Source organism: Prunus dulcis, chromosome 7 (assembly GCF_902201215.1).
Source record: "Prunus dulcis chromosome 7, ALMONDv2, whole genome shotgun sequence".
Taxonomy (NCBI): domain Eukaryota; kingdom Viridiplantae; phylum Streptophyta; class Magnoliopsida; order Rosales; family Rosaceae; genus Prunus; species Prunus dulcis.
In genome coordinates this window covers 19,473,479-19,499,714 of record NC_047656.1, presented here as the reverse complement: position 1 = coordinate 19,499,714, position 26,236 = coordinate 19,473,479, and the positions used below count along the sequence as shown (strand labels likewise).

At 37.9% G+C, this 26,236-nt stretch overlaps 6 protein-coding genes across 7 annotated transcripts; 3 read left to right on the top strand and 3 right to left on the bottom strand.

The window, feature by feature from the left end:
• The first annotated feature begins 3,577 nt into the window (after window positions 1–3,577).
• On the top strand, window positions 3,578–9,206 carry LOC117634180 (potassium channel AKT1). The gene is made up of 11 exons (XM_034368137.1): window positions 3,578–3,824; window positions 4,932–5,297; window positions 5,463–5,520; window positions 5,619–5,927; window positions 6,008–6,253; window positions 6,388–6,486; window positions 6,602–6,634; window positions 6,751–6,936; window positions 7,053–7,247; window positions 7,356–7,431; window positions 8,259–9,206. Exons 1-11 carry the CDS (start codon window positions 3,637–3,639, stop codon window positions 9,170–9,172), a joined length of 2,670 nt encoding a protein of 889 aa, XP_034224028.1. The 5' UTR covers window positions 3,578–3,636; the 3' UTR covers window positions 9,173–9,206.
• Window positions 9,207–9,648: 442 nt separating this feature from the next.
• Window positions 9,649–12,456, bottom strand: LOC117634181 (E3 ubiquitin-protein ligase MARCHF2). Of its 2 annotated transcripts, none has more exons than XM_034368138.1 (7): window positions 12,334–12,456; window positions 11,903–12,114; window positions 11,512–11,597; window positions 11,256–11,402; window positions 10,940–11,063; window positions 10,246–10,296; window positions 9,649–10,124 (listed from the first exon to the last, which is right to left on the bottom strand). In XM_034368138.1, the coding sequence occupies exons 2-7, from the start codon at window positions 12,084–12,086 to the stop codon at window positions 10,063–10,065; spliced, it is 654 nt and encodes a 217-aa protein (XP_034224029.1). In that variant the 5' UTR covers window positions 12,087–12,114; window positions 12,334–12,456; the 3' UTR covers window positions 9,649–10,062. The 2 variants fall into 2 exon arrangements, with proteins under 2 accessions (XP_034224029.1, XP_034224031.1); XM_034368140.1 differs by having other exon boundaries at window positions 11,903–12,154; window positions 12,334–12,450.
• A 682-nt stretch (window positions 12,457–13,138) lies between these two features.
• On the bottom strand, window positions 13,139–14,152 carry LOC117634782 (EG45-like domain containing protein). The gene is made up of 3 exons (XM_034369002.1): window positions 13,931–14,152; window positions 13,489–13,789; window positions 13,139–13,396 (listed from the first exon to the last, which is right to left on the bottom strand). Exons 1-3 carry the CDS (start codon window positions 14,046–14,048, stop codon window positions 13,390–13,392), a joined length of 426 nt encoding a protein of 141 aa, XP_034224893.1. The 5' UTR covers window positions 14,049–14,152; the 3' UTR covers window positions 13,139–13,389.
• Window positions 14,153–14,757: 605 nt separating this feature from the next.
• LOC117634185 (26S proteasome regulatory subunit 8 homolog A) lies at window positions 14,758–18,819 on the bottom strand. Its single transcript, XM_034368149.1, has 9 exons — window positions 18,412–18,819; window positions 17,447–17,544; window positions 17,086–17,310; window positions 16,901–16,963; window positions 16,637–16,800; window positions 15,959–16,115; window positions 15,758–15,856; window positions 15,375–15,485; window positions 14,758–15,279 (listed from the first exon to the last, which is right to left on the bottom strand). Exons 1-9 carry the CDS (start codon window positions 18,605–18,607, stop codon window positions 15,139–15,141), a joined length of 1,254 nt encoding a protein of 417 aa, XP_034224040.1. The 5' UTR covers window positions 18,608–18,819; the 3' UTR covers window positions 14,758–15,138.
• Window positions 18,820–19,929: 1,110 nt separating this feature from the next.
• LOC117635009 (serine-threonine kinase receptor-associated protein-like) lies at window positions 19,930–23,341 on the top strand. Its single transcript, XM_034369327.1, has 7 exons — window positions 19,930–20,482; window positions 20,870–21,005; window positions 21,253–21,334; window positions 21,858–22,033; window positions 22,179–22,316; window positions 22,395–22,534; window positions 22,820–23,341. Exons 1-7 carry the CDS (start codon window positions 20,365–20,367, stop codon window positions 23,071–23,073), a joined length of 1,044 nt encoding a protein of 347 aa, XP_034225218.1. The 5' UTR covers window positions 19,930–20,364; the 3' UTR covers window positions 23,074–23,341.
• A 338-nt stretch (window positions 23,342–23,679) lies between these two features.
• Window positions 23,680–25,983, top strand: LOC117635010 (probable histone H2A variant 3). Its single transcript, XM_034369328.1, has 2 exons — window positions 23,680–23,984; window positions 25,374–25,983. Exons 1-2 carry the CDS (start codon window positions 23,874–23,876, stop codon window positions 25,668–25,670), a joined length of 408 nt encoding a protein of 135 aa, XP_034225219.1. The 5' UTR covers window positions 23,680–23,873; the 3' UTR covers window positions 25,671–25,983.
• The last annotated feature ends 253 nt before the right edge of the window (window positions 25,984–26,236 follow it).

Genomic DNA, 26,236 nt, shown 5'->3' with positions numbered 1-26,236 from the left:
GTAATTAGTTATTGTGATTAGCTAACTCGAAGAGGAAATCATAGCTTCCAACCAATTTACTTTTTTAATACGTGGGTTAAACCCGAAGAGGATCCTTGATTAATAATAATCACGTGGAAATATGAATCAATACTGAAAAATTCCTTCTTAATTGAAATCATCGAATCAAATATAAATTGGTATTTAAGTTATGGGAAAATTGTAAGCGACTTGTCATATTGAGAGATGTAGATGGAAGGAGGAGGATAGGAAGAAGCCCACGCCAAAAAAAGAAGAAATTATTATAAGAAACAAAAAAACTAATTAATTCACCTCCCCTATATCATGCTCTAAATTAATAGAGGTATGTATAATAAGAAAACCATATCATTTATATATATAGTTTTTTCATATGGTAGGGTAAAATGCATTTGTCAAACAAGGTACATGTTGAATAAAATATGACAATGGGCTATTTAATTTGTGCTCTTTTAATCAACACATAAAGGAAGCCATTCTTTTGGGCAATCATCAAGAACATTATGGAGGCACCAATTTTGTTGCTACCAGCCTACCCGCTTTCCTTTTAGTTTATTACCTTTTAGTCCCTAATAATAACATTTTAAAATATTCAACCAGTGCAACATTATGGGTTTAGTCGATATGATATTATGGCTCTCTTCGGGCTGCCCGAAAGGATGTGAAACATTGGTCTTGTTTCTTAGTTTGATTTAGTCTAATAATTCTCCATGAACTCTTCAAAAGTTTAATGCGGTTAATTTTTTTTTTCACATTCACAATATGCTTCTTTGTTTGGCCTTTTGATCCCATTCAGTTGCATTGCATTAACTATGCATCACACAAAAATTAGGGTATCAAACTGAGAAGAGAAATTAAAATGTAATGTCCCAAATTTATATTTCCCATAGTTGGTTGGTTACTTTGGCTTCAAGTTGTTGGACTCGGCGTTTGCAATGATATATGCTAATTATAATTAACCCGCCCAATACATTTTCAGGATTTAGATTTAACTAATTTGTTTGAAGTGGGATTTTTAATCAATTTTGTCATTCAATAGTGCATGTCGGCTTCCAACACAGCTTTTAATTTGTCTCTGCAGACTGTAATCAAAGTCTCCAGATCCTACATTGAGTGCCAAAAAAGTAGGAACAATACAGAAAACTTTCTAATCAAATCATTTTCCGAACTGATATTTTTGTTGGGTTTGGACAAATAATGAACCAAGCCAAACAAACCTAAAATACCTAATATAGTAAAGATCCTACGAAAATAAAATTAAAGATTCCTAAAATCCGCGAAAATCCTAATTTAATATGAGGTAGGAAATTAAAAATAAAAGCTAATTTCGGAAAGTTGACATGATGGTAATTGCTTACAAAAATAGTAAAAATAAATGAAACAAATTTGGGATCTTTTATTGTTTTTTGGTACCATTAATGAACCCCTTATATTTTCTTCGATATTTTGGTAAGAAAGAATATAATTTTATAATTATAAAGAATAATAAAATGCCAACTTTACTTTGTATGATGGGCACGTATTGAAAGCAAAACACCCAAACCTAGGTTCTCCCACCTGCACAGTGCACTGCATGGACTAGGGTTTCGTCGTAATTGCATCATAGTCAATTAGCCTGTTACGTGCGTTGACTTTGTTTGAGGAGGGGGAATGAGATGGCCTTCCCTTCGATATAAGCATGTTCCATAAATGGTCATGTTCGTGCACATAACGATGATTGAGATATGGCTGCCGGGGCTTACAAGGAAAAAACTGGGAGGGAATGTTGTTAGGTGTGATGTAACATTTTTTCCAAAAGAACACGGGAATTCCACAATTTTGCACGGAATATTTACCATAAAATAAAAGCATATCGCAAGTTAACATTTAAATAAATAAACAAAAGTTTAATTGTAGCGATGGTTCTTAAACTTATATACAATACGAGTTACATGTTAATCGCATATTTATGTTCCAAATAAGCCATGCACCAATTAGCTAACACAGTGCTGCGTCGGTTCATACAATATTGAGTGCGGCAGTGGCAGATTTTATTGTGAGTTTGAGGTGCAGCTAAAGAGATGCATTTACAGAAAAAAGATTTCGAGAGACCGTCCAATTTTGACTCATCTCACATCAAAGTGTGAGTGAAGTCGATCATTCCAAAATTCCAAATAATATTAAATCCCTTAATTATTAAACAAAGAAAGAAAAAAAAAAAAGAAAAAAAAGAAAAAGAAGAAGAAGCAGGGAGGCTCATTGGGACGATGGAGGCACAAGGACACCTTTGTTAGGTTGCATGTCATAATCGGAAACTCATACCTGGCGATTATTCCCAAGCAGTCACAAATAGAAACTCACACCTGTCTCCCTCTGTCCCACTGTCCCATACCACACACACTGCCTGTTTCATGAGGCATCACCCAAAAAAACCAAGCTCTAAAAACGAATAAATACATATCACGTGATAAAGGAGACAGAAAGATGACGGGTGGATACATGAAAGTTCTGCTTCTAAAATGGATAGGGCACCGGCTATTCGGGCTTTTGGCTCTGTTACACTTTCACAACAACTTGGCCACAGGTAGCGTTCGCAATCTTACATCAGCTTCCATTTAGGCCGTACAATTTTGTAACTTCCATCTAACTGTATACACAATTTAGAGGATAATTTACCAGAAAAACAAAAAGATTCATGTAAGGGGAATATTTTAGTCGAGGATTACACGCAGGGGAGTTAGGAATTTGTCATTATGACCGATTGCTTATTGTCCTTTGTGTTCATCTTTGAAAGAAAAACTCAAAATTTATTGGGGTTAATTACAAACACACTTCAAGTTGATGACCAGAAGAAAGTTGCTATATGTCCCTCGAGATAACCTTTGGTCACGTTGCCTGAATGCGTAGTTTGTACGACCAACCTCACAAAAGATCAAGACCTCTTATATTTTGGTTTCCTTCGATCCCACACGAGTCCTATCTTTATATGAGAGAGTTGCCCTATACGGTGGCCCAACCAAATTTCTCTTCCTTATTTCTTCACCGTCAACAGTTGTCCAGTATCATCGGAATCAACTCTGTCCAATGTGAGAGAATTGCCTTATACGGTGGTCCTATCCAAATTTCTCTTTCATATCCCTTAATCGTTACCGACAATCTAGTCTATTCGATATCAGCCCGGCCCAACACAAGAGAGTTACCCTTTACGATAACCCTACTCAAATTTCTCTGTCCTATTCCTGCCCACCGGTATTGATTGCCTAATTAATCGTCGTGAACCCCGCGGTTAATAAATTTTGTCATACAGGGTCAAAAGGGTCAAAAAGAATTTCTTCTGTACAAAGAAACTGTTTAAGTGTAAAGAGTGGGACAGGGCAGAGAGAAACACAGTGAGAGAGAGAGAGAGAGAGAGCACAGAGAAGAAGCAAACGGACGTGCGTCGTGACCGTGTGAAGGCGCAGTAGCCAAGACCCCGTATAATAAAATATTACAAATCCACAAGGAGTCTAAGCAGACCAGTCTCCTTATTTATAGCACCTGGAAATCACACCAAATAAGGACCAAGGCTTGGAAACACAAAACCAATAGCCAACGCCACTTGCTGCTGCTGTGACGTCTCTCTGAATTTTCTGATTAACAATGGAGAACAGAAAAATCAGAAGCGTGTTTAGTGTCCCAATGTGTGGTGAAGAACAGCTTGAGCTCTCAAGAGATGGCAGCCAATACAGTCTCTCTACAGGGATATTGCCTTCGCTTGGTGCAAGGTCTAGCAACCGGAGAGTCAAGCTCAGCCGCTTTATTGTGTCACCTTATGACCGCCGCTACAGGTTCCTCCTTTTCCTCTCTTTTGGTTCTTGGGTTGTCTTTGTTTCTTTCTGTAAATGCTTTTTATTTTTAATTATGTAGTTGTTGGTTGCATTGACTAAACTGTTTGCTTGGTTATTTTTATGTTACCTTTTCTTCTGGGTATATGTGTTTGGAAAAGAACGGCATTGATATTGAATCTCGAAGCGTTACAACAACTACTGCTTTGTTCTTCTTTTGTGGTTGTTTTGTTTGTATTTAGTCCCCACTGGGATTTTTGCATCGTTGAATGCGTACGAGTCTTTTTTTTTCCGAGTGTTTATACCTTTTCTGTTATTTGGTTCTCTTTTCTTTGCTTTCTTGTTTATTCATCTCTTCCATCTTTTGGGTATTTAGAAAAGACGAAATTGAATCTTGGCTTGCCTTTTCAGTGATCAAAAGGATTCATTTGTTTTGTTTTTTTCTTTTCAGTTTATTATTTTATTTCTTTAAAGTAGGTTTGATTTTACGCTTCTAATAAAGTGGTTGTGGGTCTGTGATGTTTGAATGGTTATGATAAAGTGGTTGTTGTTAAAAGAATTTCACTGTTATAATTCCAGGGGCCAAAAGTATCAATTTTTTTTGTCAAAAGAAATCTGGTCTGATTCTACGCTAGAATATACGTTTTCTGCTCTGAAGTGCTTGACTTTTCTTCACATGAATTGGCCGAGTTTGGATTAATATTCTAAACTGAAACTAACATTTCAATTGAGACTTTTTTTTTAGTTAAAGAAATAAACTTTTTGAATCAGACGAGCAGTACCGAATAGGAGGCCTGGAAAACATCCTATTTGACTTGTATAGAAAACAATCTTGCGTTTTCATTTGTTAATTTTGACATGTTTTGAATCAGATGGAAAAGGAAGAGTCTTGAATGCCAATCACTCAACCAAGACATCCTATGTCTTATATTGGAATGACTATATTTTTGTAATCTTGATTTGGCTAATATTTCTTGGAATTCTCTTACACGCTGATTCGGTTTGATTAGTTTGATGCGTAACTACCAGGTTATTGTGCACAATATCAGTTTCTGTGAGAAAAAGAAATTTCTTTTTACTAAAATTATCTGACTGAATTGTTTTTTGCAGGGGATGGGAAACATATCTTGTTGTTCTGGTCATCTATACTGCTTGGGTGTCGCCGTTTGAATTTGGTTTCCTTAAAGGACCAGGGGGACCGCTCTCCATTGTAGATAATGTTGTCAATGGTTTCTTTGCTGTGGATATTGTTCTTACATTCTTTGTGGCTTACCTGGATAAGTCTACATATCTACTTGTTGATGATCACAAAAGGATTGGTTGGAAGTATGCAAGATCCTGGTTTCTCTTTGATGTCATATCCACAATCCCGTCTGAACTTGCTACAAAGATCTTTCCAAAATCTGTGCAATCTTATGGCGTTTTCAACATGCTTCGTCTTTGGCGTCTACGAAGAGTTAGTGCACTATTTTCCAGGTATGGGATTTTCTTCATACAAGTAGCTTCCAAGTTCTAACTACAGACAGCATATGATTAGAAACTTGGAGTAGCTTTTTCCTTCAGTTGTTTGATTTCGAAAATGAATATCTCAAGAAGAAGTTTTCCTTTGTATTAACTTTCCCATTATTCTTGCCTGAACAGATTGGAGAAAGATAGGAACTATAACTACTTTTGGGTTCGCTGTGCAAAACTTATTTGTGTAAGTAATTTTGATGGTTCTGCGATTATTTACATGAACAAAATGCATTTTCTTACATTGCACCGCCATCTTATGGGGATTTGGATGCTCTTTTGTAGGTCACTCTTTTTGCCATTCACTGTGCTGGATGCTTCTATTATCTTTTAGCTGCCCGTTATCGTGACCCCCAGAAAACGTGGATGGGAATAGAAATCCTAGAACAAGACATGTGGATTCGATATGTAACTTCAGTTTATTGGTCTATCACTACACTAACAACAGTTGGATATGGAGATCTGCATCCGGTCAATACAAGGGAGATGATCTTTGACATAGTCTACATGCTCTTCAACCTGGGATTGACATCATACTTAATTGGAAATATGACCAACTTGGTTGTCCATGGGACCAGTCGAACCAGAAAATTTGTGAGTAAATCCCTAGTCGCTAAGTGAAATAAAATTAACGAAATGTGAAAATCTTATTTTATGTCGCTTCTATTTTACAGAGGGATACCATACAAGCTGCCTCCAGTTTTGCGCAGAGGAACCAACTGCCTGGCCGCCTGCAGGATCAGATGCTTGCACACTTGTGTCTGAAGTTCAGAACAGACTCAGAAGGACTGCAGCAACAAGAGACTCTTGATGCCCTTCCTAAAGCCATCCGCTCAAGTATTTCACATTATCTTTTTTACTCTCTTGTCGATAAGGTGTACTTGTTTCATGGGGTTTCAAATGACTTGCTTTTTCAGTTGGTAAGTTCAAACCAATCTCAAAATTTTCAATTAAATGCTTCTTTCTCCAGTGGACCTGTCCACATTGTTTGAAGTATCGCTATGTAGTAGATAGACGTTTGATTGATTTTTTTCTTCTTCTTCTGAATTCAAAGGTGTCAGAGATGAAAGCCGAGTATTTTCCTCCCAAAGAAGATATAATCTTGCAGAATGAAGCACCCACTGATTTCTACGTACTTGTCACTGGTGTTGCGGTAATAATTTCACCTTTCTTTTTCGTCAAGTTTCAAGGGAATTATCAATTTTATATACTCTTTGTTTGAGTTTATCTTCTGAACAATCTACTCTTACGTTTGAATTACTTAACAGGATTTAGTGGTTCTCAAAAACGGAGTTGAACAGGCAAGTCTAACACTTGAATAGAATGGACATCTTTTCAAGTTTTTTAGTTCCATTCCATTGACCTTGGTGGCTGTGATAAATAAGATTTTAAGCAACATTATCCTAAACAATTGCAGGTCATTGGCGAGGTAAAAGCTGGTGATCTTATTGGTGAGATTGGGGTACTCTGTTATAGGCCACAGCTCTTTACAGTTAGGACCAAAAGATTGAGTCAGCTACTAAGGCTGAACCGTACTGCTTTCTTAAATATCGTTCAAGCTAATGTTGGAGATGGAACTGTAATTATGAATAATCTCCTCCAGGTGAGTTAGTTTGATACAACCTTGCTATATCTGATCCGTAAGTTGAAAAAATTTCTTTGGTTTCTAGTGATGAAGAATTTTGACATGTTATTGGCATTTCTTTCTCGGTGGGGCAGCATTTGAAAGACCAAAAGGACCCAATAATGGAGGGAGTTCTGTTGGAGACAGAGAACATGCTAGCTCGAGGTAGAATGGACCTACCTCTCAGTCTATGCTTTGCAGCAAGCAGAGGAGATGACTTGCTGTTGCATCAGTTGTTGAGACGGGGTCTCGATCCAAATGAATCAGACAACAATGGAAGGACAGCTCTGGTTTGTGAAATCCTCTGCTCCTGATTTTACATTTTTTATATTGCATTAAACTCTGGATATAATGATGCTAACATTTTACATTTCCTCTTTTCTTGTTTGAAAAACTAGCATATAGCAGCAGCCAAAGGAAGTGAGAACTGTGTGCTTCTTCTACTGGACTTTGGGGCAGATCCTAACAGTAAAGGTACCAATGTATTGACTTTTATTGCTTGCATGGTCTCTTAAGTCAACTGAACTGTAATTTAGAAATACTCCGGTTTTCCACCTACATGTTTGACCATTGAGAAATGGCCTCACCTGATGTTGTTGAATTGTCATATCTAAAATTTTAGTTTTCCATTCCCTTAATGGCAAGATAGAATGTTATGCTTGTTGACTTTCCCTACTTGATACGATTATTTGCTCCATTTCTTATCTTCTTTTTTTGTCTTTTTTTTATATGTACATATAAAAAAATGGGTTGACTTCATAATCTGATCCAAAACAAATGCATGTGCTTCATAATTTGACAAATTTTTAGGTTTATTATTAGTAATACAATACTAACCCCATTTGAGAGCATCGGTTCATCTTATCCTCATCCTTTTTAACATGATATAATATGAAAATGTCGGTGTCTCGTTCCTCTATTTTATTGAAACATGCAAATATGTTGTCTTATTCAGTGTGAAAGAAGTCAATGCGAATGGCCTTATCTTTTTTCAAGAATGGTTCGTTTCTGGTGACTTCATGAAACTATCTGCAGTTGAATCTTCTGTGTGCGCATGCGTGTACATGTCCTGTTTCCATTATTGGATAATCATAACTATTTCATAGGGTCGGTCATATTCTTTATTGTGGACCCACGCCCCTAAAATCCACATCAAATTGCAGAATTACTCAAATTATATTCTTTCTTAATTGCACGTAAAATTTAGTTATTTAATTGATCCAGTCTAGTCCTCCGTATCAAACCGCGGGATAGGGGTAAATGGTTTAACAATAACTTGACTTTGTTTCATACTTTGACAGACACAGATGGGAATTCGCCACTTTGGGAGGCAATTCTGAATGGTCATGAACCAATTGCCAAGCTGCTGCAAGACAATGGTGCAGATTTCAACTCTGGGGACGTGGGTCAATTTGCTTGCACTGCCGCCGAGCAAAGCAGGGTGGACTTGCTCAAGGAAATCGTTGGACATGGAGGTGATGTCACACGACCTAAAGCCAATGGAACCACAGCTCTCCATGTTGCAGTGTCAGAGGACAACGTTGAAATCGTCAAGTTCCTGTTGGAGCAAGGGGCTGACATTGACAAACCAGACCTCCATGGCTGGACCCCAAGAGCTCTGGCAGACCAACAGGGACATGAAGACATAAAGAACCTTTTCCACTCAAGGAAAGAAATATCCAAATTTCTTTCTGTTACCACTCCCGAGCACCAGCAGAATGGAACCCGTTTCATTGGAAGGTTTACAAGCGAGCCAAACATCCACCCTCCGTCCCAGGACTGCTCATTTGCAGGAGCAGACGGAGGAGCTTGGGGACGAAACCGGCCACGGCGCAGGACTAATAACTTTCACAACTCACTCTTTGGCATGATGTCAGCTGCCCACACCGGCGAGAAAGACTTGTTTTTCGCGGTGAAGGGAACGAGAAGTCCAAAGAGTAAAAACTATGGAAGTAACCCTGCTAGGGTGACAATTAGTTGCCCTGAAAAGGGTGAAGTTAAAGGGAAGCTTGTGCTGCTTCCGGTGAGTTATGAGGAGTTGCTTGAGCTTGGTGCAAAGAAATTTGGCTTCTCACCGGCTAAGGTCGTGATCAAAGAAGGAGCTGAAATTGATGACATAGATGTAGTTAGAGATGGTGATCATCTTATTTTTGTAAGCGTTGGTGAATCACAAGAAGAGCCTGAGACCAAAGATTCTCCAATTCAAGGAGATTAACATGTTGGGTTTTGAGATGGATATAAAAAAATTAAAAAAAGGAAAAAGGAAAAAAAAAAAAGGCCGTGGCTAACCTCGGTTTTTTGGGTCATATTTTCTCCAATTTTTTTTTTTCGGAGGCAAATCAATGTGACAACAATTGTAGGGCTCTACATGTTTCTAGATTCAGTCACTAAAGGCTCTAACATAGGAAAACAAAATGTCTATAAATTGTAAAGTTTTTGAGTATGCATTCAATGATAATTAATCAATGGGTTTGTAAAAATTGATTAATCCCAAAATTATATCTTCTTGATTCAAATGAGAGACTTTCGAATTTGATTTTTGTGGTGAATACTTAAATCGCTGGATTTTCACTGCAGTTTATGCAAGCACAGCTCCAGTTCAAAGGAAGGAGCCATGGCAGATTTTTTATACTTTGGTTGATAACAGGACGCTGCCTTGAGATCAAGATCGGTAGCTTTTGACGAAGAAGATAATAGTAATTTGGGTTATGTATTAATTATCCTATAATCCTACCAACCCCAAAGAGTGGCCGAGGGTGGAGAACAGATGGCAGCATTGAGGTAAAGCATACAACACCAGCCTAAAATCCACTTCATGGAAGACAAATACACGCAGGCTTCATAGGACTCGGGAGGAGACAAGTCCAAGAATATCCAAACTGGTACAATATCAGAGCAGAGCAAAATCATAAGAGAATTGAGAGTATAAAACAACTGCACAGGTGGTCACATTTTGGTGAATTCAAGGAAGAATGAGACTAAAATCTTTTCCTTCTCTGCTCCTTTTAACGTCAAGCAAATACACATCGCCGATTTCATTACCTGATAAATTTATTTTACCTCCTCATCCATCACTACAACAACTTGAGCATTTTCAGACGTGCTTCATGTTCTGGATCCAATTTTGGTGGGGTATAACATCCATGAAGATCCTCCACTATGTACTCCTGCAAAATTTTGAACAGATAAGCACTCTTGGACTTCTGAATGATGCAATATCTAAACAGTCAAAAGTTGAGAGATTATAAGTATCCAGACCTGCACAGGAGAAGAGTGTCTAAGACTAACCTTTGTGAGTTCCCTCTTGGTCAGGATGTGATAATGTCTCTGCCAGATCCTCTGAATAGCCATGGTAGCAGCAAGGAAACCATAAGCTATGCCAAGTATGGCAAATATGACAACAAAAACGATAACTAAGGCAAAGCAAGCCTCCTGATTACTAACATAACTGACAATTAGCTTTCACAGTTTCTATTATTATGAAGAAGGCAAGGCCAAAACGGGGGGAATGGGGGAGTATTCTTCACACGTTCATGAGGGGTATGCCATACACATTATTAGGTAGAAACAGCACAAAGATTGATGAACCGAAATTACTTAATGTCTTCGGCACACATCTGTCATTGATATTTCTTAGCGATGTCCAAAATATTACTTCAAACGACAAAAGACTTTCATGCTTACTGAACGAGAAATGGCAAAGAAAATAGCACAACTGTCTTTATTCTATCAGAAACTAAAAATTTCCCTAAGATCTACCATTCTGACATATTCGATGCCAAACATTAAGTAGCAACAATTTCTTGACCCAGTAAGCTGTCTCATGTTTTTTATTAGATATGAGCATTATAATAGAATTGATCCAAAACTTGATTCAACTGAATTGTTAGTCAGATACTTTTGAAATGTGAGCACCAGTGTCAGAAAAAACTCTGAACTACATAAGTTTTTCAAATAACATTTTAAGGCGTAAAGAGTTTACCTATACAATAATAAAATGGTATAGGATGTTTTGACAAGATACGATCCCAACCATCACTAAATGAATTCCTGAAGGCACCATCTTTGTCCATGACATACGCAAAGCCACCAATTGCAGCAATTACCTGGATAAAAGTTAATCAGAGACAGGAGGAGGGTTATTATTGCCTTTCAAAAAAAAAGTATACCACAAGAATTACAACAGAAAATGAAAGTAAATAAATGCCCGAAACGAGAACATAACTGCTTAATTAATTAAAGAATGACATTGTATCTGAACCCTTTTATGGAACATAATCCAAAGGACAATTGCTTACTGATTGTACAGCTAAAAATACAAGGAAAACATCCCTTGCAACGAAAACTCTGAATTTTATTTTACGCCAAGAATTGTCCTCATATGATTCAACTCGAAGGTGAAATTGGGCTTTGCAAGTTGTGCAGTGTGAGAAAGCAAATCCCTCCTAGAAAAAGCAGAGGGAAGTTCAGTAAATAATAAAATAAACCGCTCAGTTTAAGAAAAAGGGAAAGGCAATTTCCTCACTGTAAGGAAAAAAAGAAGAGGTTATTTACCTTAACAGAGCGCCAGTGGTCAAGACAGGAGCTATGAACAAACTGCTGGGTGCCTTTACACATGCAAGGTGAAATCAATTCATCCCCTGAAAAGTTATACAACAGTAATCAGGCCAACAAATATGCCTAGGCAGCAATGAGTGCATCATGACATACGTTTAAAAATATAAAAAAAACTCGGAATCCCCACCCCGGGACATATGAAGATTACAGTTTTCCCAAATGGACTAAATTACTGCAACCTACAAACATAGACTAAAACTACACAGGATGCAGTCTTTCTAAGTTCCCAAGTATGATTAAAACACAACAATTTAAACCACAAAACAATGAACAATATTCATGAAGAAAAGAAAAATCAATAAGCTTAATATCTTTACGCGAGATTGACCTGGTTCAGCATCGCTTTCAAGACAAATGCGACAACAGGGAATGGAGCCAGACTCGAGGTCTTCATTGTAAATCTCAGTCGAGCTTCCAGGTGACGAATCTTCCTGGTTCTCTAGCAGAGGGTCCACGTCAGTAGGGTCTCGTTCCGTTTCACCTGCTGGCTCTAGCTGCACTTCTCCTTTCATTGATCGGCCGCAGAAATCGTTCAAACCACTGAAACAACTCCCAATTACAGCAAGCAAAGATCAAAAACCTAAACTTTGTCAAAAACGCAAAACGCAATAAGAGAAGGGCTTCAATTCAATTCAATTCAAGTGCAATTCGAATCTCTGAGTGAGCATTTGTTTCTTTTACACAAGTTTCTCAGCGATTCCAATGGAAACTCAACAATTAATTCATGAAACAATTTGGGATTTAATTTTAAATAAATACCTGAATTTTTGCAGAGAATTATCAAGGCAAAATCGTAAATCGGTGATATTACGAAATGGAGAGGTATAGGCTGTTTAAGGATTTTGATAATTTTCTATACGACGCGCGGTGCGTACTGCGCGCCTGGATGACTTGACTGGGTAAACTTGGGCTCTGTTTTGATGGGCCCCATGGATTTCTTTATTTGGATGGATGGGCCTTGACGCTGAATATTGGGCCACTTGACCCGCTCTAATCAAAGGAGAAAAACAAGAAAAGTAAAATGTGCGTAATTTCCTTTATGTTTCTAGATTGTTATAAAGCTACACAAAAAACACGAACTAGGTTAGTGACTTGACACAAACGACAGCAGCTTGGACGTGTTGACTACGTACGTGATTGGTTAGATAGATGGTTCCAAATTTGACTATCAGTCTTTGGCATATTTGACTGGTGTGGAATTTACTTGGCTTTCCCCTTTACGTAAGTCAAGCATCCCACATGCAGCTGACGCAGACACCTTTTGGATTTATCTAGCCCAGCCCAGCCCAGCCCAGACGTTTTGCGTCATTGCATTGCATGACTCCATTTCCCTGCCCCCATCATTTGAGTACCCTTTTGCATCGTGTCGTGTGTTGTCTTAATTTATTTTGTGTTTTTTACTGTTTGATGCGAGAAATATGATAATTCCATGTCAAATAAATAAATAAATATAGCAATGATTGATTCAAGTATTTAATTCCCACCAAACTTAGAAGAGAAATTGACAAAGATGGTTTCGTAGCTTCCAAAGCGCAGCAGCAAGCAGGAAATTTCCGGGATATAATTAATGAAAAGTAATAAATATTTAATGTATAATAGAAAATGAAAATGACATATTTTTGTGCACATTTGCTGAATATTCCATTACAAGTTACAATGACCAATAATCAAAATATATATAACTAGAATACAAAAGCACATGAATTTCCGCCATCTCCTGCCCCTTCCACCACTCATCACACGGTCCCTTTGCACACATGACATGATTGAAAATTCAAACCCACCTCAGACCTCGTCATTTCTACATTTCCCACATCACACCCTGCATAAAATAAAATAAAAATTAAATTTAAAAACCATTAAAATCATCACCCTCCATATTTCTGGAGATAATAAAGGAATTAATCTGCTTACTGTTGGAACTCAATGTTGATTGATATTGCCGTTGAATTTGCGATGGCTCCGAAAGCTGTTTGGGACAAGACCATGGTGGTGGCGGGAGCCGACGGCGCAGAATTAACAGAGCCGGCATAATCCACGATTCTTATTTGAATGGTCTTGTCGGGAACACACGTCCCCGTTCGTGCCGCGCTTATGCACCTCACCAAGTACTGCCTCCCGCAGGATGCTCCATTGTCCCATATTCCGTCTCCAGCCGCCGCAAATAAGTTGCTCGAAGGAAACTGCGACGAATCGCTGCCGTAACACGCCGTCGCTACATATGTTAAAAAAAAAGAAAAAGCAGTACATAATATACATGTGCATCGAGGTAAGGTAGAGAAGAGAACATAAATATAAACATGGGGTGAGGATATATAAGTAAATATACGTGGGATGGGATGGGACGTTAACTTACGTAAATATGGAGGAGGGTACTGTGCAGCAGAGCCCACGTCAGCGTGAGATGTGAGTAAAAGGTGTAGAAGGAAGAGGATGAGTAGGGAGACCCATTTTTGTGGTTGAGCTCTCGACATTTTTGCAGAAACCAAAAGGGTCTGGAATTTGGAGGATAAGTTGTTTTATTTATTTGAATGGCGTGAATTAGCTGGACAGAGATAGATAGATAGAAGAAAGAATTCATTGTGTAAAAGTCTAGTATAAACAAGAGCATTCAAAGTCAACGTGTAGGTTTAAGTTGGAAGTAGGCTTTTAAATTAGAATAATTGACGGCTGTGGGCCAGACACTTGAATTATTTAAATAATAATTATGAGTACGACATCCCCAACTCACCACGCGGCTTTAGCCGTAACGTTTCAATTTGACCTAACAACATCCATCACACGTTGATTACGGATAAGCATTTCTCTAACCTATCAATCAACGGGCTCTAGTTTAATAAAAAAAGGTTTTGATTTGCAAATCATTTCAACCTCACGGCACTTTGACAGTATGTGTGAAAATACTTATACTTGTATATTGTATTTATATATATATGGGCATGCTTTGCACCCATACGAAGATTTGACTTGTGATTTTATAATTCATTTGCCATATGCACTTTCACATGCCAATAAATCGGATAGCCGATCGTAATCTTATCAATCCCATTGAGAATTGCTCCAGTACCAAAAATATCCAATATGATATATGGCACAACTTGTCTACTGAAGTTCTCCTTGATCAGTCATCAGTGTAAGAGATAATGGAGCTAATCGGATAATCAAGTCTAATAATCACTCGACTAAGGGGTAAATTCTAGGGTTTTACCCAGCATTCAATTTGACTGGAAGGAACACGGGTGAATCATTATCCCCAAATCTAATCCAATGCATTTAACACCACAAGCAACATAAAAAATAATTTCAAGTGAAGAATATTTATATAAACCTAAAAGTTTAAAACGAATACCACAAGTCCACAGTTCTTTTAACTTGTAAATCAGGAAAGTGGTATGTATGCAACTAAAAACTCCCCCACCAAGCAAGCAAAATGCAAAGCATAGTAGCAACAAAGGCAAGACGGCCATGCTTGCATGTATCCTCGTCTTAGAATTTCACTGCCCTTTAAACATCTGTATTTTACGCCTACATTGCCTCCCAAGAACACCACGATAGTGTGCATAATTACTTCCATAACTTGCGCAATGACATGTTCTTCTCGGTCTCCTTCTTCATTACCTTGGCAACTGCCATCTCAAAATCTTCTTGTGTCACATGAACTCTTCTCTCCCTCAAAGCAAACATCCCCGCTTCTGTGCAAACAGCCTGCATCGCGGAAATAGAAAGCGAGCGTAAAGATTTGATACCGCACACAAAACCTCGATTAGTTATAAACCACGGAGGAAAAACGAAAATATTACCTTCAGTTCTGCACCAGATGCACCATTCATCTTCTCTGCAATCTTCTTCAAGTCAATTCCACGCATTAAATTCATTCTTCTTGAATGGATTTTCAAGATATCCCAACGAGACTGCAATTTTTTAAATGCATTACTAAGAATTGTATTCATCGCGACAGATAAAATAGGCAATGCCAACCATCAAAAGTATTATAAAACTGGAAGTTTAGTACATGCACTCTGCTAAGTGGACTTAGTATTGCAAAAATGAGAAACCATTTACCACTGACCAACCTCAGTTGATGGCATACAGACAATTAATATAAAGAGCAAACAGAAATTTTGACCTCTGAATATATAAACCTATTGAAAACATTAATCCTAGTATAGCGACTGGAACAAACCTCTTCATTAGGATTTGGGAATTCAATCTTCCTGTCAATTCGTCCTGGCCTAAGGAGGGCTTGATCCAGAATATCGATACGATTTGTGGCCATTAAAACCTGTCAAGGGATGAATTTAAAGATGGTGGTGGTCAGACAAATAATAACGTTCAGAAGTATTATATTGTGTTTCAAACCAGTGAATCCACATCTGTTCAGTACCTTGATCTTGTTTGATGCCTCAAATCCATCCAACTGGTTGAGAAGCTCCAGCATAGTCCGCTGCACCTCACTGTCACCATTGCCACTACCAGATTCCATACGAGCAGATCCGATACTGTCGATTTCATCCATAAAAATGATAGACGGAGCGTGTTCCCTGAAGGAAAAACCAAATTAAAATAAAGTGGGCAAATGGTAAGCAAAAAGATGGAAGCAAATCAGATTAGAAAATGTATGTGCATGAATCCCATAATCATTATGGGAGGCTTAACAAGAGGTAGATCATTGAATGATTACAGATTCATCCACAACCCAGATCTTTGCAGTAGAGAAAGATAAACATATAATCCAGAGTTCAGGGGCACCCCAATAAATTATTGTTCCTTTTGTTTCTACAAGGTGCCACAGATCGGATGAACATACATGCCTCAGACAATCCGATAGTATGACTCTATTTTAATAATACTGACAGCCCAACATTACAATTATGGGTAAATAGCTTATTCTAACTTAGAATTTCCCTCCACGAATTAAAGCCTCAACATCAAATCTGAGCATAGAATAAGTTAAAGTTCAACACATAGAGCAACAGAATTTTAAATCAAGGCAACAAAAGTAACACGTGCACATAGAAACGGAAACCAAAACCAATCTCAATAACAAGAGATCAAAACAAACCTGGCCATGACGAAAAGTTCTCTAACCATTCTAGAGCCTTCCCCAATATATTTCTGAACTAACTCCGAACCAGAAACCCTGATGAATGTGCAGTCAGTGTGATGGGCCACAGCCCTAGCCAACAGTGTTTTCCCAGTGCCAGGTGGCCCATAAAGCAGCACGCCCTGTTGTATTGAAGAGTGAGTCACAGGGCACGAATGTAACAGTTAGTGCCTATCTAGTAAGCAAATAATCAAACATAACAACTTGGCAACATAGTTCTACCTTTGGCTGAGCTATACCAAGACTCTCGAACAATTCAGGATGTTTAATTGGAAGTTCAATGACCTGGAAAAATGATTATATGTTATTTACAACACATGTAGAAGAAAGTGCAGAAGTAAAATATCACACAAATCCAGCAAGCAATGAAATGCGAGTTCAGAGAGTACGAATGTGCAGAAGCAAACCTCCTTTATTTCTTTGATTTGCTGATCAAGACCACCAATCATATCATATGTAGAATCCGGAACTTTTTCAACTTTCATAAGGTTAACCAAAGGATCTACTTTGCTGGGCAAGATCAAATGAAGAACATAGCTGTCATTGCGGAGAGCAACTCTTGTTGATGGCGTGATCTTTGTGACATCAATGTTTTTATCAATATCAACGACATATTTCCCTTCTGGATGAACCTGGAAATCAAAAAGACATGAAGTAAGTGAGAAAAGCATCAAGGAATTTGGTTAGCATAATTAATGAATGGTCTGTAATTAAGACAAGAGTACATAATATCAACTTGATGTTAGCGAAGAATGTAAAACTACTTACCTTAACCAAAACCTTGTTCTTCCCCATCACTTTAACAACTTCCCCAACATATGATCCAGGCTCCTGAAGCAGCTGTAGTTCTTCCCTGAGCATTCTCACTGTTCAAGTTGCGAAGTTAGATAAATTTAATTGATCAATCCAATAGTTCCAACTTGACTTGCTACAATATGTATAATGAATGGATAATAAATATGGGGAAAAAAGGCTTCAAGAACTCCATCAAAACCAGATCCACACGTTATATTCACATTGCAACAAAGCAGAAACACTGATTAACTGACATCGTGATTGGTACAACCAAATAGATATTGCTTACTGGCTTAAGCACATAACAAATTAATGCTTTTGTTATAAAATACTGTTAAATCCTCTGAGTGATATTTTGACTACATATGCATTCATTTTATCTTCTATGGTATTATACTGGATTAGCTTCCTCCAGTTAAACTGGTTTGATTTTCAGCATTTATTCTTTATAATTACTCTCGGACAACAAATGGGAATATGACTGGGTTGTTAGAAATGTTACTTCACTCATCAACAAACATTCGGTGTCAGCAAGCGCAATCCTATATCAAAGAAAATTAGTACCAAGTATTTCCTCAAACAAAAGAATGCCATAATTCAGATAGGAAAAGACCGAAGTCTTCCATTACTATCTCGAATTACTCTAGAGAATTTGTTGAATCATCTTCCTCGTAAAAATCTACATTCCCACATACTAGTAAACTCGCCAAAAATCAAATCTTTACGCTATTTTTCATCAAATTATAAGTACCAACAACCAACACCACAGTGTCAGAATCAAATCAGCAAACATACAATAGCCGAACTACAAAAATCCACCACAATCGACAATTGACTAACCCAAACCCAAAATTTCCTCCAATTATGTAAAGAAACCCATAAGAAAAAATTAGGGTTAGCGCATCACAGGTGTGAATTAGAAAACAAATCCATCGAACCTCGGGAATTGAGCTCGTTGCGCTGAGCTTCGAGACGATTGAGGTTGTGGGTCTTCTGGCGGACCTGGAGCTGAAGCTCGTGAATGTGCTGGAGATAGTACTGCCTGAGCCCCTCGCCTTGCTTGGTGGCCTTGGCGGAGCAGGCCTCCTCCGGCACGGCCTCCGGGTGCTTGATCTCGACTCCTACTGCAGCCATTGCGATCCTTTTCTTGCGACAAAAACCTGAGATTTGTGAATTTTGGAGAGCTTTTTTATTCTCCTCTGCCTATTTGGGTTTTATAAAGAAGGGAGGTGTTCGGTGTTGGTGTCGGTCTATGGGCGAGGTTGTGTTCGTGTCGTTCAAGAATTCATATTTCTTTTGGTTCTTTGTTTTTTATTTTCCTTGGGTGTAAAGGATTGGTACGCAATGCCCCGTTTGTGATTTTGGGTCGAACTTTGATTGGATCCAAAGCAATGTGGGCCATAATTTTATCTTGTGGCCTCTCTTTGGAGGCCCAATTCATTTGCTACGAGGATTAACTTTTTTCTTTTGTTGGAGAGAATGGCAATAGATTGTATTTATAATTCAGGTTAAAAGGCTGTTAGTTACAATAATTAATACAAATACATGAAAAAACCATACATATACCTCAATTAACCAAACTATAACTGCAATTACAACATTTTAATTATTGCAAGTATAAAATACAAGTATAGACTATAAAACACGTAACAAACTCATAAGAAGTTGATTCACTTATTACAACTAAAAAAACTAAAACTAAACAAGGATAGAAAAGCTGACCTACCACCACGTCATCACCAAGATTGCGAAGCATCCACCAAACTCAACCAAGACGAAGGCGTTAGAGGGAATGAGCAAGGATTATAATGGAGAGAAGATGGGAATGTCTGTGAAGGTGAGGAGGAGAGGGAATGGGAGGAGGAGAAGGAACTAGGCCTCCGATTCCCAAGGACGACGACAATTAAAACGTTTCTCTCTTTATGGTTTTGTTGGTGTGAACCTATAATCATGGATTAACTAATGTTTGTTTGTTGTCAAGACAAAAGATATTTGGTGAGAGGGAATTCGATCATAGGACCTTGGTGGAGGAGTAAATGCTCTTAACCTTAAGCTACAAGTCCCTTGTGATCATTAACTCCTTAGTTTAACTATCATTTAAAAAGGTTCAATTTTGTTCTTAAAAGAAGTGTTCAATTTTAAACGTTTTGAAATATTAATTGCTTATCTCATAGCAACTCAAGATCATCTTCAATAAGCAGTCATGAATATATTGTGAGTCTCAAATATATTAATAATCAGGACTTGCGAATACGTGCGTGACAATATATCTTTCCATAATTTAACTAATGGGTCATAATCAAAGCTGGACCATTGGAATATTTTTAGTGGCTGGGTTTGTACGGATCCGGGCCAGAAAGCCCATACAGAGGAATAGAGATCCAGAATCTAAGAAATGGAGCAAAAAGCCCAAAAGGCGAGCCTATAAAACGCAGAGCGTATGCCCAAACCTGCGCTTGCGCCTAGCCCTTTGTTAGTCACACAGCTCTGTTCTGTTCTCTAACATTACGTTTTCTTTTAGATTTTCAATTTAGGTTTTTCTCTATGTAATTTGCATTAGATTTGATTCAGTCAGAGCCATTGTAGAGGGTTAGGAGGTGTGGATTCATTTCAATTTCTTTACTGTATCGTTTCCCACCTGTGTCAAAATACCGCCATTTTCTCGCTCCAAAATCAACATCTTTGTGTACAATAATCCTAAATTAACACCCAGTGACTTGTCTCAAGGCAATTTTATCATTGACTGCTTGTTTGATTACGCTTCAATTTGTATAGAGAAATAGAAACCTGTTAAGGGTTAGGGTTCTTTTTTCTTTGAATTTTTGAAATACAGATCAAGAAAAAAATAAAAAAAAATAAAAAAGTTTATTTTTGGGATTAGCTTGTAAGTGATGGATAAGAAGAAGGTGGCCGTTCCGCTGGTTTGCCACGGTCATTCCCGTCCGGTTGTGGATCTGTTTTACAGTCCAATCACTCCCGATGGTTTCTTTCTCATCAGCGCCAGTAAGGGTACGTATCGATATTGAATGCTTTCTTGTATGCGTTTGGATTTGTGTCAATCCTTACTTTATAATTTGACATATGTATTTATGAATATGTATGAATGAGTTGATGGGTTTATAGCATTGGGTTCTTATTTTTCCTATAACTTTGGATGAAAATTGCATTTGTTGTCTTTGTATTTCCCTGGAAGTAGTATATTGACTGTTATCTGTGACCTTGTTACTTTATAGGGTTAATAGTAATGGTTGTGGAAATCCGGTGAAACCTGTTGTTAGGATGTTGGGCACAGCTGAAACAAATATTTCCTCCTTGAGATTGTGACATGCTAACACTCATAAATGCTCTTAAATATTGTTATGTTCATACATCTGAAGTTATACTTTTTTCTTTTAGATTCTAGCCCCATGCTGAGAAATGGAGAGACTGGAGATTGGATTGGAACATTTGAAGGACATAAGGGTGCAGTATGGAGTTGCTGCTTGGATACTAATGCCCTACGTGCTGCAACTGCTTCTGCAGACTTCTCTGCGTACGGCGTTATCTTTTATATTTCTGTATTGTTTTAATTCCTTGGTCGATGCTTAGTCGCTTTTCTTGTTTCTTTTCGCAAGTCCTATATACTGTTTTGGTTAGAGTTAAGTGGGTTTTAGCAGGGGAACTTGGCTTTGCAATCTATATTGAGTTCCTATTACCTGAAAAGTCCTTCTCCTGTTCTTAGAAGTTGTAGTTAATTTAATCGAAAGTTGATGTATTACGTGCATGAAATCCATATGCAGGAAAGTTTGGGATGCATTAACAGGAGATGTGCTACACTCATTTGAACACAAGCACATTGTTCGAGCCTGTGCTTTCTCAGAGGTGGGTTCTTCTATCATCATCATCGAACTAGAGTTCTATTTAAGTGCAATGAGCATACAAAAGATGCTAATTTCCATTTCAGAGATCTTATCTGCTATGTTGGTTTCTTGCTTCAAGCTAAATGTGATATGTGATGTTTATATTTCACTGTATTCTAAATCATATCCACGTGAAGTAGCTGTCTGCTTAACTCTTGAGTTTAAAATGTTTTCTTATTGTGGTTGGTGTTATCCTGGGATAAGAGGGGACTTCTAATATAAATGCTATACTTTTGGATATTTCACCTACCAAGCTCAGTTGTAACTTGTAAGGTATCAACGTTTTAAGTTTTTTCAAAGGTATTTGGCCTCCAAACTAGTTACTCTTGGTTCAGATTTCAAAATTTTCTGGGATCTCATGCTGGAATCATTCAGTGCTTGTGAAAACTGGTTAATTGGTGCTGAAACATTAGATTATGGTGTGCCCCTTTTTTTTAATTATGTACTTTTGTAATCTCATTTGATTTTTATTAATATGGTAGCAGGATACACACCTTTTGCTTACTGGAGGAGTAGAGAAAGTTATCCGTATATATGATTTGAATCGTCCAGATGCCCCTCCAAGAGAAGTTGATAAATCCCCTGGTTCAGTCAGAACTGCTGCATGGCTACACAGTGATCAGACCATACTAAGTTCTTGCACAGATATGGGAGGTGTCAGGTATGCACGTCTTTGAAACCATCTGATGTTAGAGCTACTCTTTGATTTTTGTTTTAATCTCTTATGGTGCGCACATATATTTAGTTAAGAGAATAATGTTTTTCTTATTCTGTACTAAACTTGGTAGTGGCCGGTGAATGTACAGATTATGGGATGTAAGAACTGGTAAAATAGTCCAAACACTTGAGACCAAATCATCTGTGACCAGTTCCGAAGTGAGTCAAGATGGTCGTTATATCACAACTGCTGATGGGTCTACTGTGAAGTTTTGGGATGCAAACTAGTAAGTTATGAGTTTGATTGTTCTCTATTTTGGCAGAGTTTCTGCTTGGATGACTTATGATATTTAACTTGATTCCAGCTTTGGGTTGGTGAAGAGCTACAACATGCCGTGCACAGTAGAATCAGCTTCATTGGAACCAAAGTTTGGGAACAAGTTCATTGCTGGGGGAGAAGATATGTGGGTTCATGTATTTGATTTCCATACTGGTGATGAGATCGGTATGTGCTCCAAAACAATAATCCTTTTAAATGAATTTTATTGGGGGAATAAGACATGTTATCTGGCAATATCAACTTAACAAAACATTTCTTAAAGCTTGCTTAAACCCTGCTAAAGGCAGGATTTAATTGTAATAGACTACTAGTTAGGCAATATGGCTGCTTTTAGTCATAGTCCGTGTTGGTTAAATTTCTACGTTCTGTCTGGTGCTGTTATGATCCCTGTATCTTATGTGGGGTTTCTAACTCCAAATTCTCAATTAATCCAATTGTATCTGGATGCAGCATGCAACAAGGGTCACCATGGTCCTGTTCACTGTTTGCGTTTCTCTCCAGGAGGAGAATCATATGCCTCAGGATCCGAAGATGGTACCATTAGAATATGGCAGACTGGCCCCTTGACTCAAGACGAAACCGAGGCACTGGCAGCAAATGGAAAGGTGAAGGTACCTGCAGAAGAGGTTTCTCGAAAGATCGAGGGCTTCCACATTGCAGACGAGGGGAAATCGAAAGAGAAGGAAGAGGCAGGGAATGAGTGACTGGCTGGTCCAGAGTATAATAGCCATGCCTGTCATCATAGTTCAGAGCTATCCTAGTTTGATTACTTCATTATATAGACAGAGACTAAACAAGAATTTTTGTACAACTTTTTAGTTCACTGTTTCGTTGCTGCTGGGATATCGACTGGAGAAATGATTTGTTTTCTGGATATTCAGATTACCTATAAAGTTGAGTGATGCGCCCCTTTTTCTGTTATATACATCTATTTTGTATACGACAAGCCTGGAATTTTGTATTTTCTTCTTCCCTGCTTCATTTTCAACTTCTTCTGATTTTCGCATTTTATTCTCTCTTGCGGATTTCTAAAATTGCTTTTGTACTTTAAAGAAACCTGAGAAAAATAAAAATATCAAAAGTTGGGAAATGACTGGTTTGATATGTTCTGAGATAAATGTTACATTTTGATACATTTTTGTGTTGGAAAAGAATTCGAAGACATTAATAAAAATTTATCGTAAATTGGAAAGGCCAATGTATATAAACAAAAAGAAAAAAACAACCAGGGGTACCAGTATCGTAAATTGAAAAAAGTACGAGGGTTAGTTTAGTCAAAGTGGGCTTGAATAAGTAGGCGTCCAAACTCTAGCCGACCATTTGCGAATCGCGACCCTCTCTTTGGCTGTGTTGGTATCGCGAGAGACCAGAGAAGAGAGTGCTCTAAGAGCGCATCATCTTTGATTCTTTTTCCAATTAAATCATATATTATATGTTATCTGATTAATATCTCCCCCATAAGTAAAACCCTACCAAAAATCCTTTTCCTTTTTCGCGGGAAAAGATGTCGGGGAAGGGCGCGAAGGGTCTGATAATGGGCAAGAGTGCCAGCAACAGCAACAAAGACAAGGACAAGAAGAAACCCATCTCTCGTTCCTCTCGTGCTGGGCTTCAGGTTTTTACTTCTTTCTCGTTTTCAATTTCTTCTTTTCATTTTTGGGTTCTAAAACTATCTGGGTTTTGCTTCTTGAGGATGAGTTTTTGGGTTAAATCTATGAAACATTCAATAAATAAAGAATAAAGAAGATAGCTTTCTATTTGGAGCTGGGACAATATTAGCCGTGGGCTTTGCTTCTTTTGGTGATAAAAACAAGATAAAGTCCCGAATGCTACTCACTAAAGCTGTTGGGCCTAACTTGACTGTGCTTTTCATATTTTGGGAACAAAATTGATGTAGTGATGACTGGTGTTACATCTCAGTTGTCTGAGCAACCAAAGGAGGTGAAATTTTTTTGTTTTTTTTTCATTGATGGGGGAAAAACAATGGTTTTAATAATATCTTTTGGTAGTTTTCCATTTAAGATTGTTTGGGGGAGAAATATGTTTCAATAAGATGGGAGTGTCTGAATCTAGAATGCACAGTTTGCCCTTCATGGTTTAGTTGTTACCTGGTTTGGCTTGGAGAATGTGTCTGAGAACATGTTCTTTTGAGACCTTATGCCTTCCCACAGATGACAATACAAACAACTAGCTTAGCTTAATCACTACATTAATTGGTATTAGATTTAATAGAAATATTCGTGCTCTTGGCTTAAGTTATACAATATATTAGAATATAAAAATAGTTTTAACTCACTTTCAAACATCTTAATTTGTAGGAATAGTGGTAAATTCAACAAAACTGATGGTGGTATTAGAGTGGGGGGATTCTGAGTTTATATACCAGCAACTGCGACCTGTCAATCTATGTTCAATTCCATATGTTGGGCTCTCTAGTAGTGAAGAAAGTTCCACGCGTAGGGGTCTTGAAATATAAAACCAATAGTTGGCCCGCACCTTGACAATTCTAACTTTTAAGGAAAACATAACCGAAAATAACTTATTATAAGACACGTTTTAAGTTCTTGCATATGAATATATAGTTTCTTTTGTGATGCTTTGGAGTCTCTCTTTCTCTCTCAGTTGTCCATAAGTTTGTATCCTAGGTTTCTTTGATAGTAATAGTTGGCCTTGGTGAATAAATGTTCAGAATTATGTTCTTTGGAATTTTTTTCTGGGTGGTGAGCAGGGATTGGACCTTGTTCCTAGTGAATAGTTTGTTTGAATTTACCACATACGATGCTGGCACCCGTCTTTTTTTTCCCCAGTGGTTTATTTGGATTGTAAACCTGTTCTGTATTCTATGTCTTTGTTCTTTTTGTTTTACCCCCTCATTCCCATTGTCTAGAATAATAGTAGTTGCTGGTGATTTTCTCAATTTTTTATTATTGAATCTCTAAAACTAGAGACTGGGAAGTTTGTTGCGGGATATTCATCGATATACTAACATATTATGTATTTCTAGTTCCCGGTGGGTCGGATCCACCGCCTCTTGAAGCAAAGGACCACCGCTAATGGGAGAGTGGGAGCGACTGCTGCGGTTTATTCTGCAGCTATCTTGGAGTATCTGACTGCTGAGGTGTTAGAGTTGGCAGGCAATGCGAGCAAGGATCTGAAGGTGAAACGTATCACTCCCAGGCATTTGCAGCTTGCTATTCGTGGTGATGAAGAACTTGATACCTTGATCAAAGGAACCATTGCTGGTGGAGGTGTGATCCCTCACATTCACAAGTCACTTATCAACAAGTCGACCAAGGAATAGTTAACAGATTGGCTATAGCTGCAGAGGAGTGCCAAATTTCTTCAAGGAACAGTCTCCCAGTGACTTTAATTACGTGCTTAGTTTGCTGTTTCCGCTGCTTAATCTTCTTCATTCTGTATGTCATTATCTGACATTTTTTATTTAATCGTAGGCTTACTTTTAGGAATCTTGTCATCAAGCGGTATTGCCGTCCCTGTATCAAAGACATATTTGGACAACCCATTGTTATTTTTCCTTTATAGAAAGATGTACCAAACTATGATCTGCATGAATGCAGTTGATGATGGCGTAAGATTTGCCCTTTTAAACTTCAGGTTGTGCACTTTTTATATGCTATAAGAAGGTGAAAGTGGAACCTCTCTGCTTTCATTGGGGATGTCTAGAAACACTTGTAGGTAACAAACAGGATCTCTATCCAAAATTTTATGGGATGTTATCTGCAGTTGTTGACCAACAATGAAGTTTTGAAAAATGTCTTCAAGCAGATGGAGATCACAAAGCTGATCACAAGGATTGTTTTGGTTCCCACAAAATTCCAGTAAAAAAGTCCTCTGGGTGGTAATTTT